The 15,583-nt window shown below is 39.1% G+C and overlaps 1 protein-coding gene across 1 annotated transcript in view; it reads left to right on the forward strand.

Annotated features, from left to right (window-relative positions):
• LOC102841669 (60S ribosomal protein L39-like) overlaps positions 1–13,029 on the forward strand; it is a 42,087-nt gene extending 29,058 nt beyond the window's left edge. The window contains exon 2 of the mRNA XM_006837682.1: positions 12,944–13,029. Within this exon, the coding sequence (XP_006837745.1) occupies positions 12,944–13,029 (86 nt within the window). The remainder of the gene's footprint in view (positions 1–12,943) is intronic.
• Positions 13,030–15,583: the final 2,554 nt, after the last annotated feature.

Here is a 15,583-nt window from a genome sequence, read left to right on the forward strand (position 1 = left end):
GTATTTAAAATACTGGTGGCATAGCTTTCAGAATCATAGCAACTCACAAGCCACCACAGTATGACAAACTGACAGATAGTGGTTGTAGGGTATATGAGAGGATAAAAATCCTTCTCTACCACAGTCGTGGGTCAATAGAAAATGATAAGCTAATAAATAGTGATGGTGTCCTGGTGTGGCACTGGACTGCAAGGTCAGTTTAAACCACAAGTTTGGCAGTTTAAGATCACCATCCATTTATCAGAAACACGACATAGGGTCAGGACCAACTTGATAGCACTCAACAATATGTGTGTGTGTGTGTCTATCTATCTATCTATCTATCTATCTATCTATCTATCTATCTATCTATGCATGCATATATAGTTGCTAAGTGCCATACGTATATATATCTATAGCTGTATCTATGGAGTCCTGGTGTGGTGCTGTGAGCTAACGTGCTGGACTGCAAAGTCAGTTCGAACCACAAGGTACAAGGTTCAAGCTCACCAACCACTCCTTGGAAGCCCTATGCAGGGTCGGTATGTGTCAGAAACAAGTTAATGGCACTTAACAACTATATATGCATATATATATATATATATATTACTTAATACACACACACTTAATCCAGTCAATATAAGGTATATATTTAGAGTTTTAAAGGCATGAACAAAAGTATAACCACAGAAACAGTTAAAAGAATTAAATGCTATTTTTCAGACAACAAGGCTGGTGTGAAACCCAAGACTACAGCTTTTCAAGCTTTTCACTGCATGTCTCCTCTATCTTTCCGTTTTAAAACCAATGATGTGCATTCTCTTGTTAAAAAGAAATGTGAAGTATTTATTAACATTTAAAAAATATCTTTCTGGAAAGCATCTAACTAGATCCAGTGCTTCCCTCAGCATATAGATAAGGTCCTGTTGGTACTTAAGAAATTAAAATATTACATTTGTAAGTCTCAAATAGAAATGTCTTCTAAAAATTCTATCCTTTGATGGACAATATCACAGAAGTGTTTTAGAGTACATGACAGTCTTGCTTATGTAAAGAATATTAGGTGTTAAAGAAAGTAGAAGCTGTAGTCTAAATAATGTATACACACACACACACACACACACACACACATATGTTGCTGTGTGCCATAGAGTCTATTCTGACTTATAGCAACCCTCTATAGGGTTTCTAGAAACAACCGGTGGGTTTGAGCTGCCTATCTTGTCAGTATCTGGTGAGTAAATGCCTGTCCTAACACATTTCAATGAGACAGGCACACAGGCCTTGATAGCTCACTGATCCAATGGACGATGCAAAACTGTTTAAATTGTAGTCACACTCCAATTTAAATAACTCAAGTCAGTCATTTATTCACTCTGCAACTTCCAAGGAACAAAACGACAGATGAAAGTGCTTTGTAAATTCTAAACCACTCTAAAATGTTTACATTGATGTTATTACTCCACATAATAATCATAGTGTTACTATTCCATCAAAATCAGGGAGTGTAAACGACATCACCAAGGTTACTTTCCTAAATACAGTAACTCCTCTCTCAAAGATGGCTTAATAATCAGCACACTTCTAGATCCTGGATGGTGGCAAAGTTAAGTACTCGACTACGAGTTGAATGGCTAGTGCTCTGACTTCATCCCAAGATACCGCAAAAGAAAGGACTGGAAATCTAGTTCTGGAAGGAGACAATCATTAAAACCCCATGGAGCCCAGTTCTGTTCTGACAGACATGGGTCCCTTGGAGTCAGAACCAACTTGGTATCAACTGGTTCTAATTTGCTTTTAGGTCTAATAAGGTATCACAGAGTTCCTATCACTTAAAACTTGAAATATTCCCAGTGTGGCATAAATCTGAATTTTATGACTGCAATGGTTATGTGATACAGATTTGGAAAAAGTGAAAATGAAGTGGGAAGTCTTAATAAGAGAAAAAGATCAAAACAAGAAAGATTATAGAGTCTGGGCATGGTATTAGTATTCTTCAAATTTTCTTTCACTCTGTGTTTAAACATTTCAAATGAAGACTTTTTCTGGTGGCATTTGATATGGGCGAACGTCTTAAATTTGACACGGAGCAGACTAAGTGCTCCCCATCTTTCAGGAGCTTTAAAACTCAACGTTGGCCTTCTATTTCTATGGCTTTTCTTTCCCCTTTCCTGAAGCATTTCCAGACATATGATCTTGGGGTTGGATAAGTAGTCTAGTAATAATAACTTTATTTTTACTAAAAATTAGGACTCAGAAAGTTTGACAAGTAGTAACATACTACAAATCTCCATGAGAAATTATGGAAAGGGTTTAACAGCATGTATGTGTGAATATACATTTAAGAAGCTCAAAAAGTCCATAGAAAGTAGAACTAAAAGATAACATTTTTCTCGTGAATTTTTTGAAGATACCTCATACATGTATGTATGTATGTGTGTATTTGGAGTCCTGGTGTGGCGCTGTGTGCTAATCCATCAGTCTGCAAAGTCGTTTGAACTGCAAGTTCAGTGGTTCAAGCTTACCAGCTGCTCCTTGGAAGCCCTATACAGGGTTGCTATGCGACAGAATCAACTCGACAGCACTTAACAACAACAACAATGTGTGTATGTATACATAAACATATACAAGGGTGAGTAAAAAATTATATGTACTCTGGCTGTTTGGTTGTCAAATTTAATCAACTTTTGGAAAAGACAAATATACCATTTTTGGACATAATGTACTTGCTTTGCAATACACTTTGTCCATCTGTTAATAAGCTTTTGCATTCCCTTATTTAAAATGTTTTAGGCTGAGCTGCAAGCTATGAATGCACTGCTATTTCACTTCATCATTTCACTTCATCATCAGAGGTGACTCTTCATCCTCAAAAGGCTGCTTTCAGGGGACCAAACAGGTGAAAGTTCAATGGAGCAAGATCAAGACTAGGGAGGAAGCTTTACACCTTAAAATAAACTTTTTGCAAAGAGTCAACAATGTGGGCAGAGGTGTGCAGACATGCATTGCCATGCAAGATCATAACACACTTGGATAGCAGTCCTCTGAGTTTAATTGGATGTTTAGGCTTCAGCTCTTCAGTGAGCATCTCACTGTAATGAACATTGTTGACTGTTGAACATTTTTCCAGATAGTGTTCCAATACTGGCCCTTGAGAATCCTAGAAAACTGTAAACATCAATTTTCCAGCTGATGGTTGACTTTTGAACTTTTTCTTTCTTGGTCGGCGATTGAGGATGTTTCTATTCCATAGTCAGTGTTTATTCTCAGGCTGGTAGTGATGAATCCATGTCCTGTCACACATAACATTTTTTTTTTTTTAATAAAAAAACTATTACCTTCGAGCATCAGTCCAAATTTTGTCTGAAGATGTCCAGACACTCTTCTGTGAGTTGTTTTGATACCCATCTCACATAAGCTTTTCAAAACCCAAGTTTGCTGTGGACTATTTCAGAGGCAGAGCCATGGCTGATTTGCAACATAATCCACAGTCACTCATCTATTCGACAGAATCATTTCACATGCAGGCTCAATGTTATTATCTGCTGTGGATGTAGACTGGAATTTTAATATAACTGGAGTGAGGATAATTCTTGACTCACTCTCATACTTATATTCCAACCAGCTGCTCCTCGAAACCATATACAGGGCCACTATGATCAGAACCCACTTGACAGTACTTAACAATAGCAACAATATGTGTCTTTTGTTGTTGTTAAGTGCCATTAAGTCGATTCTGACCCATAGTGACCCTGTTTCCAAGGAGTAGATGATGAGCTTCAACCACTGACCTTGCAGTTCAAATGGCTTTGCAGTCTGGTGCATTAACACACAGCGCCACATCAGGACTCCAACAACATATGTGGTGGTGGTGGTGGTGTGCCGTGGAGTTGGTTCTGACTCATAGCGACTGCGCATAGGGTTTCCGTGGCTGTAAGTCTTTACAAGAACAGAAAGCCTCATCTTTCTCCTGCAGAACTGCTGGTAGTTTTGAACTCCTGACCATGAGGTTAGTAGCCCGACTCTTAACCACTATGCTACCAGAGTTCCTTAACAACGTATGTATGTATGTATGTATGTATGTATGTATGTATGTATGTATAAATATCAGTCCTGGTGTGGTGCTATAGGATAAGCACTGAACTGCTAACTGCAAGGTCAGTAGCTCAACACCACCAATCAATCTCAGGAAATCCTATATAAGCTTGCTATGAATCAGAATCAACTCGATGGCATACAACAACAACATATATGTGTGTGTGTATGTATTTACACACATGCATATATATAAAGGGAGAGCCACCAAATACTTTTAAAGTAGATCAGATAAACAGTTTATGGTCTGTGAGAAATGATAGGGTCATTTTGCTATGATGAATTCAGGACTTAAAGAACCTCCACACAATGCAATGGGAACTTTCATAAACTTCTAGCATGCTAAAAACGGTTTTGCTGTCCAGCCAGCCTGCACTCCTGTTTTTGATGCATTTTCTTTTATTGTAAAAATGTATATACCACATCTGCTAATTCAACATTCTCCACATCTACAATTCAGTACAGCATTAATAATGCTGCATGACCATCATCACCAAGATCTATTGCTAACAAGATCTATTGCATTTTTATACTCCCATATAGTGATGGTTGATACTAACATTCCCAAAAATATGTGCTAGAATCCTAACCCTGTGCCTGTGGATTTGATCCCATTTTCAACTGTGGATTTCTTTGTTGGGCTAATGAGGCCATACTGGTGTCGGGTGCATCACTTGTGAGATACAAAAAGCAGATTCGACATAGTTTCCAACAAGCACAAAGGGAAGAAAAATGAATGTCATGAGCCGAGATAAGCATATTTCCACAGAATCGACAGAGAGAAACTTTCCCAGGAGCCCATGCCCTGAATTCTGGCCTCCTAACCTGTGAGAAAATACATTTCTGTTCTTTAAAGCCACCATTTTGTGGTGTTTCTCTTAAAGCAGCACCGAGAAACTAAAGCACCACAAAACCCTCTTAAGGTAAGTTCCACAGAGCAAGGATGTTTCTATTTCAAGATGGCATCCACTGCCTATGAGAGTATTGGATAAACAAAAGTCATGCTGTACAGTTGTTAAATGATGAATTCTTTTATTGTCGAGAACAAAGGAACAAATAGCAATGAGAGTGCTTTGTATATTCGAAACTATTCTCAGATGTTGGTCACCATTGTTATGACTCTACATGATTTGATGCCTGTTATTCTCCCGTAAAGATTTACAGCCTTGGAAACCCTGTACACGGTAGCTATGAGTCAGAATTGACTCTAAGGCATATAATCACCACTACCATTGTTATTAGGGGAATCCAGCTGTGGCGATGCGGGTTAATGCACTGGACTGCAAGGCCACTTTGAACTGCAAGGTTGGCGGTTCAAACTCACCAGACGGAAGTTTGAAACCCTATACGAGGTCGCTATGAGTCAGAACCAACTTGACAGCACTTAACAACTACAACTGTTTTTGTGACTCCAGTTGATTTGACCAATTCCTGAGGCCTCTGACAAAGCAATGTTCTATATTTTGAATCATCATCGCTGCCACTGAGTCAGCTTCCACTTGTGGTGACCTTGACATTCAACATAATACAGTGCTTCTGCCTCAGCTTCATGATCACGGCACACTGGAGTCCCTTGTTCAGCTACTGTGTCAGTCAGTCCATCTCACCAAGTGTCTCCTCTGCCCTCTCAGCCCTCTATGTCATCAAAATGATGCCTTCCTCCAGCAACTGGTTCTTCCTGATGATGGGTCCAAAGCAAGCAAATTGGACAATGTTCAGTTCTGATCCATAAGGTTTCCTTTGGCTGATTTTCAGAAGTAGAACCCTGGCCTTTCTTCTTGTCTGTCATTGTCTATAATCTCTGCTAAATCCTGTCCACTATGGGTATAGTCTGCTGGTATTTGAAATGTCAGTGGCATAGCTTGCAGCATCGCAGCAATGCACACAAGCCATCAAAGTACCACAATCTTACAAACAGGCGATGGAAATCCTAATACTGGCCAATGATTAGTCTCACTCCTCAAATGTATGTGGAAGCTGACAATGAATAAGGAAGATCAAACAAGAATTCATACATTTAAATTATGGTGTTGGTGAAAAATATTGAATATACCATGAACACTAGAAGAATGAACAAATCTTTATTGGAAGAAGTACAGCCAGATTACGCCTTGGAAACAATGATGGTGTACGGGACTCTGTCTCATGTACTTTGGACATGTTATCAGAAGGGACCAGTCCCTGGAGAAGGACATCATGTTTGGTAAAGGGGAAGGTCAGTAAAAAAAGAGAAAGATGCTCAATGTCACAGGGGCTTCAACAATGGGATCAAACAAGACAATACTTGTGAGGTTGGCACATGATTAGGCAGTGTTTCATTCTGTCAGACATGTGGTGGATATGAGTTGGAATTTCATCAATGGCACCCAACAACAAGAACAACACAGTTGACAGGAAGAATAGTACAATTTTTCTGAGTATAAATGCTGGGGCCAGCCTACCAAGGTTCTAGTCCCACCTTTACCACTGACTTACTGGTTGTATGACAGTGAAGAAACCATAAATAACTTCTCTATCCTCAGTTACCTCATCTGCAAACTGGGCTAAATAATAGTACCTAATTTATTTATTGTGTGAATTAGATGGGTTACTACATGGCACTAATTGAAAATCAGGCCTGGCACACAGTAAGCAGTGAATAGTGCTACTACTGCTCCTCTTTCTGCAAAAATACAGGAAAAAAAAAAAAGATAGATAGATAGATATAGATATAGATTAGATAGATAGATAGATAGATAGATAGATAGATAGATAGAGAGAGAGAGAGAGAGAATTTGCAATGTCTCTGCTGTGTGTTTTCCTTCTTTCCTTTCTTTATCTTTGACTAGTGCCATGCAAGTGTAAAGCTATATTTTATATTCCAAGATTCCTCTGAAGTATAAGTTGATTCACTATTCTTGTACATATTTAGTTCCTTAAAGAGTCCAATGGAGCTACAGCTCACTCACTTACATGTTTGGATAAAATAAGGATAACGGTGGAGTCATTTAACGTGAGAGGCACCCTCATGGTTTCCAACCATCTTTTGCCTGTTTTCAAAGCACCTCGCTAACTGTTTTTTCTCTTTCATGAAAACCTCTGGAAGCTAGTTGCACATGACAAGCTTCTTTTAATACAAAAAAATTTGCATTTTTACTGAGATTCATATTAGGAAAATGTTCAGTGTTGGCAAACGAACATATTTTTAGATAGTAACGTCACTCAGAAGAGTTGAGTTTATGGATCGTTGTATACATCATAGAGTTTGTGCCATTATACATACATGGACTCTTTACTGCATTCGAACTGAAATCCAAATTTCAATTTACTTCAGTGTAAACATATCAGATCAACCTGCATTTCTCTGGAATCTCGAACAGGGAAAAACCTAAGACAAAGTATCACACCACTTCTGAACTACACATCCCGTGTGCTATGAGGAAGACATTTCAGTTAAAGCTACTAAATTAGGTCAAGGGGTTCTCCTGGGGAAAAGGAGTGTGCTCAAGACATTCTGAAATTCTCCAAATAAGGCGCAAAGCAATATGTCATTTCACGGCCTCATCTTTGTTCCTTTTTAGTGCTTTGGGAGATGTCAGACCACCGGTCTGCATCATTCCACCTCCTTGTAGGGAAAAGCTGTCACCAGCAGCAGCTGCTTCAGACTGCAACAACCTTCCAGGTTCATTCTAAGGGATCCAGGAAGAGAGCTCCAGAAATGTCCTATAGACCATCAAGTAAATGCCCAGTGTGAGGCTTATGTGTATGTGTGCATGTATGTATGTGTGTCTATAAAATCTTATAAGATCAGGTTGAGTTTTCACACCATTTTGCCCATTTTTAATGCAAAATTTCAAATCTATTCCATCCTGAGAACAAAATCTGGCAAGCAGCACTCAAGTGATGAGCTAACAAAATGCAATTTAAAAAGCAATATACTGACATGGAAACGTCGTATGAGCTTCTGAACAGCACACAGCTCCAAAGTTTACCACAAGATTTTGAAATGCTTTGCCAAACATATACTGGACTGAAAGACCTGCCAGCTCTATCCTACAACCATTGAACACACTACACAACTAAGAAAGTCATTCTCTGGTCCACCACCAAAAAAAAAAAAAAGTTAGAAATATACTTTTAGAGAGCTTCCAATATTTTTGGTTCATTTTGGCCCATGAAAATAACTGTGATATTATCAGCTTTACTTTTTGCTTCATACCTTTGTTAGTTATCCCCTGCCTTTATGAAGGGCAGTCACATAAGTCTATCAACTTGTATTTATTGAGAACCTAAGAAGTACAAATAGTTTGGCTCAAATTGTTGAGAGTTAGATCTTAACTCATAATCTCAGAATCTGGCCAGCTCTATGAATACTATATTTTTCCTCCTTTCCTGTTTCCCTTCTTCCTTCCCATCCATCCATTCATCCACCCACCCATCTATGTATCCAATCCAGCCATGAATCTGTCCCATTCACTACGAAATCATTCATTTGTCTCTCTGTTTTTCCAACAAGTATTAGTGACTTCCCTAAAATGTACAAAGCATTAGGCAGAATGCCAGAGATACAATGCTGAACAATATAGAGTTACTAACATCATGGAGTTATAGTCTATTTGGGAAGGTATACAGTTAAGGAAGAAGTACTAATCCAATTTTGCTAAGTGCTAGGCTAAAGAAAGAACAACGTGCTAGAAAGGAGAAATAGAGACAAAAGGTTATAAAGGTTCTTAAAAGAAATAACATTGATCATAGAGTCTTAAAAATAAGTATTAGTCAGAAAAAAAGATTGAAGAGTTGGGGACCAGAGGGAACAACATAATTAAATATCCTGGAGAAGGGAGGATATGAAAATTTTCAAAAAAAAAAGAATGTCTACTGTGTAGAAAAAAAAGAAGAGAGAGAGATGGCCAAAGACTGGAAGTACGGATGTTGTTTCTCAGAATCATCTTTTGCCCTGGATCCTTATCTTAGGATCATATATAGTTTTAACAAACACTGGACAGGGAACTCTAACAATATACCTACAAGTAGTAAGGAACACTATCAGTATTATACCGTCATTCTTAATACAGGCTTCTTCTTATCATCCAGTGAATCCTCAATTTCTATCCATCTCCCCCACCAGGAAATTTTGAATGGTTTTTAAAATGATATTGCTGTTGTGACTGTTAGGTGCCATTGAGTTGGTTCCAACTCATAGCAAACAAAACAGTGCTGCATTCTGCATCATCCTCAAAACTATGGCCCGTTCAAGCCCGTTTTGGCAGCCACTGTGAGGGTCTTCATCTTTTCTGCTGATCCTCTAGCAAGCGTGATGTTCTTCTTCAGGAACTGATCCTTCCTGATTACATGTCCAAAGTACATGAGACAAAGACTTGCTATCCTCACATCTAAGGAGCATTCAAGTAATACTTATTCCAAAAAAGTTGTCTTCGTCCTTCTGACAGTCTGTGGTATATTCAATATTCTTTATTAATGCCATTATCCGACTGCATCAGTTCTTTGTCAGTCATTGTCCAGATTTTGCCTGTACATTAGATGATTGAAAACGCCAGAGCTTGGATCTGACAAACATTTGTCCTAGAAGTGACATATTTGGTTTTTAACACTGTAAAGAGGCCTTTTGTAGCAGATTTGTACAATACAGTGAGCAGTTTGATTTCCAGAATGCTGTTTCATGAACATTGATTAGGGGTCCAAGTAAAATGAGAGGTCAAGTCTTATAACGACATCTGCATTTGCCTTTTAGATTTCCTTTATGAGACATTATAATGAGGAAAAAGAACATAGAAGTAATGAAGACTTTTAAGGTCAACAGATAAAGGAGGAATACGATGACAAAATAGCCTTGATTTTTAAGTGGTAGTTATCCATTATACTGTTTGAAAAATGGACCTCAAAACTATAAGTGTTCATTAGTTTATTATAAAAACCATAAAATGTTTTCATAGAAAGCACTGAAATATTTAACTATGAAATGCATAGATTACTCCAACACTTGTTTACACTCAGACACATGTTTATTCACATCAGTACGAGCATCTAGTTCTCTCTTAGCAGGCAGTTACTGGAGCAGTAATAATTAGCTTTTATCCTTGTGGGTTAAGTAGAACAATAATATCTACTCAAGTTCACCTCTAGAGACAAAGGCAATTTTGGAGTTCATCTCTTTTTCTTATTGGATTCTATTAAAATGAAAATAGAATAAAGTTCTCTTCAAACCAGTTTTATATATCCCAAACTTCCAATTTAGCATTTTCTTTCATTTCAGTCCTAAATATTTTGCTCCATCACAGTAAGTCCCTATGGATTTACTGCTAAATTCCTACATCGGAGGCATCCTACATTTCAGGGAAAAATCATTTTAATGTTTGTTATCTGGCACAAATATTTTATCCTAATAAATCATAAATCATCTCTCCTACCCTTGATTATTTTCTCAATCCACTCCTGGCTTCTCTTCTCACTTTGGCATGAGAGATTCTAGCTGCAGCCAAACTCTTGGGTTGAGATGGGAGTGTTAACTTAAACAGCTGGGAGGGAGCAATGCACAACTGCTCAGCGAGCCAACCCTTAACTGCTTGCTCTCTCCCCACCCAAATTCTGGGATGTTGCTCCACCCAAACCCACCCAGCCTGATCGAATTAACCCTTCCACACTCCATTATATGGTAAAACCTACTGTAACCTGGTCTTGGTTTTATCTGTAGAGCTTTCCTACAGGAAACTGTGAAATAATGAAATGGCATGCTTCATCCAGCCAACTCGGACACTGACTGGACAGTCACTCAACATGCTTACAAGAGAAGGGTGGTTCCTGTGGAGAAATATTTCTTAAAATAACCTTGTTGCCAAGGATGAGGCTAAATATCTGACAGAGCAAAGCTCCCTAAATACCAATGATGAGACGACTTAACATTGTTCCAATGTACATCTCAGTTGCTCTTCATCGCAGTGACATGATATTACTCCACATGAAGAAATTGATGTCCAAGCATTAACTGGCTTGTCCAAAGTGACACAGTCATGAAGTGGCAGAGTTGCGGCTAGAAGCCAGGCTTTTCTAAACCTCATGTGTCACATACTTCAGGAGAGTAAAAGCTTAGACAATCTCAAAGAACTTTGGGGACAATCTGCGACAGAATCACTGAAGGTGCCTATCCCTGGAACATAGTCCAGAGCTTCTGAGGGGGCCCTACACTGTTCATTCCAATAACCTCCCTAAATAATTCTTATTTACACTAGCACTTGAGAACTGTTACCCTAAGTCTTTTCTTCTAATGCTAGACTTTGGAGACTTAGCCAACTTTTCCTGAGAAACATTTCTGGGATTTTTAAAGTTCCTTGAGTTCCTTTTTATGAACAATCCCTTGTCTGATCTTCTCTGTCTCACATTTTTTGTTTAATGGAACAAACATTTACTATCTACTGCCAACATTCGACCAGTTGTTGCTGACTCAACTCCGACTCATGGTAACCCCATGCGTGTCAGAGCAGAACTGTGTTCCAAAGGATTTTCAAGAAAAGACCACCAAGCATTTCTTCTGAGGCTCTTCTATGTGGACTTGGTTAGCAGCCAAGCACAGTAACAGTTTGTACCAGCCGATATGCACAGTGTTGTTGCGGTGTCCCACTGAGTCTGTTCTAACTCCCAGTGATCCTAAAGGACAGGTAAGAACTGCCCCAGAGGGTTTCTTAGGTTGCAATCCTAGATTGCCAGGTCTTTTCACCTGAAAATCTACTCATAATTTTGAACCACTGACCTTTTAGTTAGCAGGTAAGGATGTACCCACTGCACCCGCAAATCCAAAGCCAAATTAAACGTAGTGCCACAGAGTTCATTCTGACTTATAGCAACCTTACAGGGACAGAGTAAAACAACAAACACTCTAGGGTGCCCAAGGCTATAAATCATTTGGAAGCAGACTGCCTCATCTCTCTCCCACAGAGGGGCTGCTGGGTGTGAACCACAAACCTTTCAGTTAGCAACCCCATGTTGAACCCACTGTCCCACCAGGGTTCACTGACTGCATGAAGTGTTACTATATAGTAGGCACCCCCATTAATTGGTTAAAGTTTTACCTCAAACTGATGTATTAGAGAATGCTATTATGATGCCCACCTTATAGATGAAGAAAGTGAGGAAGAGCAGCAAAAGAGCTTGCCTCAAATCACACACAAGAGATCTAGCCAAGCTATGTTGCTCTCAGATCCATGTGATAACTGATAAAAGATTAAGCTAGACACACAGCGCCAAAGGACAGTAATTACAATTGCATGAGAAGAGCTGGGAGGGCCATGCCCACAGGCATATCAGATTCAAACTTCAGGGAACAGCTTGTTGTTGTTAAGAGCTGTCAAGTCAGTTCCCACTCACACAACCCTGTATAGGGTTTCCGAGGAGCTTAGAGATCCTCAAAGATCTGCTCTTATTCCACACTGCCTGTGCCTTCACAGACTCTGTACATGTGCTCTATGTGTCCCCCCTCCCTCTTCACACGGCTCATTGCCTCCAGATACCCTCATCTTTATCCCAGCTCCTTGGTACAGAGGAGACTGGACAGCCTCTGGGGGCAGATGTCAAGTCTAATTCACTTTATTACCCCAGGAGTCTATCGGTGAGCAGGAGTTCCATAGAAGTTTCTGCAACTAATAAATGGTTGAATATATAGTGGTGGCGTTGGTCGTGTGCTGTGGAGTTGCTTCCAAGTCATAGCAAGCCTGTTTCTGAGGCTGTATGTCTTTACCAGAGCAGAAAGCCTCACTTTTTTTCCCAAAGAGCCACTGGTAGCTTCAAATACATAGTAAGAAATGGTTATTCAGCATTAAAAGGATTTATCAAAGTTTTCTACACCTGTGTCAATTTACACCCCTTAATTTCCTGACAGAAAGTCTGGAGGGCAGAAAGGTAAAACCATTGCCAATTGGAGATCAATCCAAATTTCAGTTAAAGCACCCCAAAATTATGATGTAAGCCTTGGGAGACATTGGGTGGGCTCTATAAATAGGTGAATGAAGCAAAGGTTGGCAGAGATGGTCCTGATGCACAGTGGATGGTGCACCTAAGGGTGTGCTGGGCTCGGTGCTGTAAATGTGTAAGCAGATGGGGTACGTGAAGCTTGGTGTAGGAATTCAGTCCTTTGGTCTCTACTCTGCAGCTGGCAGCAGCAGCAAGACATTCTGAGAGCTCTGCTCTCCTAGCTACCAGAGGATCGGGTTTCTCTGCATCTCAATGACCTCTGAAGCCATCTGAGGAAAAACACATTTTTCTAGAACCAGAGGAACTCAAGGAACAAGGAGGAAAGAATGAAGCTGCAGTATTATTGGCATTTTACCTAGCTGGTTTTCTCTCCTTGGCCTAGTAAATCAAACAGAATAGTATCAAGATGTTCTATAGTCTCATATATCTAGAAAGCCACCCAGTTGTAGTTAAAGTCCTCAAACAAACAAAGTAGTTCCCAACACACAGAATATTAACTTCCCCCATCCTGTATGGTTCTCTAAATTCCTGAGACTATATGCATGTTAAAGAGAATCACTGGCATTTTTCTTTCTTTAAAAATGATTTGGAGTATTCTGTCACATCAAAGAAATTATATCAAAGAAAGAGAAAATTGACTTTGTGATTAGAAACAGACCATATTAATTTTTCCTTCTAAACAATACCTTACAAGGAAAACTGGCTAATGCACTCATGCTAATCCAGTGATGGCGAGCTCAGACTACCACATATATAAACAATGGGTTTCAGAGAATACAGACTAAATTGTGACTCACAGTTATATTTTATGGTGGAAAATATGTCTATAAAGCTTTTGGCCTGGTCATTTAAGGAAAATGCCCTTAAGCTTCTGGGTTCATACGAGGCATGCAGTTTCATGTGAAACAAGGAATCCTGTGAGATCATATTTTATGAAACAAAAGCCAGTCACTGTCTGGTCAGAAGCTACGGGCTATGTGGTTATGGTCACAGATTTAACTGACAGTCGTTGTTGTTAAGAACCGTGGAGTCGGTTCCTATTGACAGTAACATGGACCAATTATCTTTGCTGTGCACAATGATCAAAGAATACACCATTATTTCATTTCAAAATGGACTTTTATGGGTCAAGGACTCAGAGATCATAGAACCAGGATCAAAGAGAAGCATCTCCCAAACAAGACCAATCTATAGAGTGTGTTCCTCAATGAGAAGAATTCATCACCCATATTAATAGCCTTTTCTCTCTTTTAAATTACTCATTTTTCCCCTTTCATTCACTCCATGCTCAGGAAATGTGTTGTGAGAAATGATCTAAGCCAGCATGAGCTTTCGTCAATATCAGGTGCTTTCTGTAGGTCTTTTCCCACAATCTCACGACCAAAGTCTGTCACACATGCAAACCTCTATTTGGAAGCAACACAAATACAGTTATATACAGTCACTTCTGACAGACCCATGAGGTCTTTCTGTTCTTCTCAGCGTTTGTTCCTACATCAGGAACCTAGCTTTCAATAATGGATTCTTAGATCTGCCAATGAAAGCATAAGCAATACAAGACTAAATAGATAATGGAACCCATCAAAATGAAGTTTTTGTTCATCAAAGAACTTTATCAACAGAGAGACAACCTACAGACTCTGAGAAATTTTTTGCAAAACACATATCAGGTAAGAGTTTAATGCTGAAAGTATATAAGTAACTCCTATAACATAACAAAAAGAGAACAAGCCAATAAAAAATTGGACAAAGGACTTATTGAATAAACATTTTATAAAAGGAGACATACAAGTGGACAGCAAGCACATGAAAAATCATCCAATAGTGTTAGACATTACGGAAACGCACGTCAAAACCATGAATTTTCACTTCACACCACTAAGATGGCTATGATTTAAAAATGGACAACAACAGGTATTGGTGAGGATCTGGACGAATTGGAAGGCTCATTCCTAACACAGTTATAAAATAGTACCACCACTGGGAAAAAGGGAAAAACAGTTTGGAATTTCCTTATAAAGTTCATCACAGAGGTGCTATATGATTCAGCAACTCCCCTTCGAGGCAGGAAGGCAAACAGATAGAGACTTGTATATTTACGTTCATGGTACCACTTTTCATAAAAGCCAAAATGTGGAGACAATCTAAATGACCATGAATGAACAGACAAAATATGATCCATATGAAGAGGCTTCAAAAATTCATAGAACAATTCCTTTATCTTTTCATTCCATTTTCCCACAAACCATTTGGAGTCACCTCATATGTAGTCTATAGAGTCCTGGTTTGGCACTGGACCCTGTCATATATATTCTATGGAGTCCCGTAGGATATGTACTGGACTGTTAACTGCAAGGTTGGCAGTTCAAACCTACCAGCCGCTCCTCGGAAACCCTTTACAGGATTGCTATGAGTAGGCACCGACTCAACAGCTCTTAACAATGCCATATGTACTATGCATTCAGTGAAGAGAAATGAAGTCTTAATACTCGTTGCAACATGGATGAACCTTGAAAATGACATGCTGAGTAGAATAAGTCAGCCACAA

Source organism: Chrysochloris asiatica, unplaced genomic scaffold, assembly GCF_000296735.1.
Source record: "Chrysochloris asiatica unplaced genomic scaffold, ChrAsi1.0 scaffold00022, whole genome shotgun sequence".
Taxonomy (NCBI): domain Eukaryota; kingdom Metazoa; phylum Chordata; class Mammalia; order Afrosoricida; family Chrysochloridae; genus Chrysochloris; species Chrysochloris asiatica.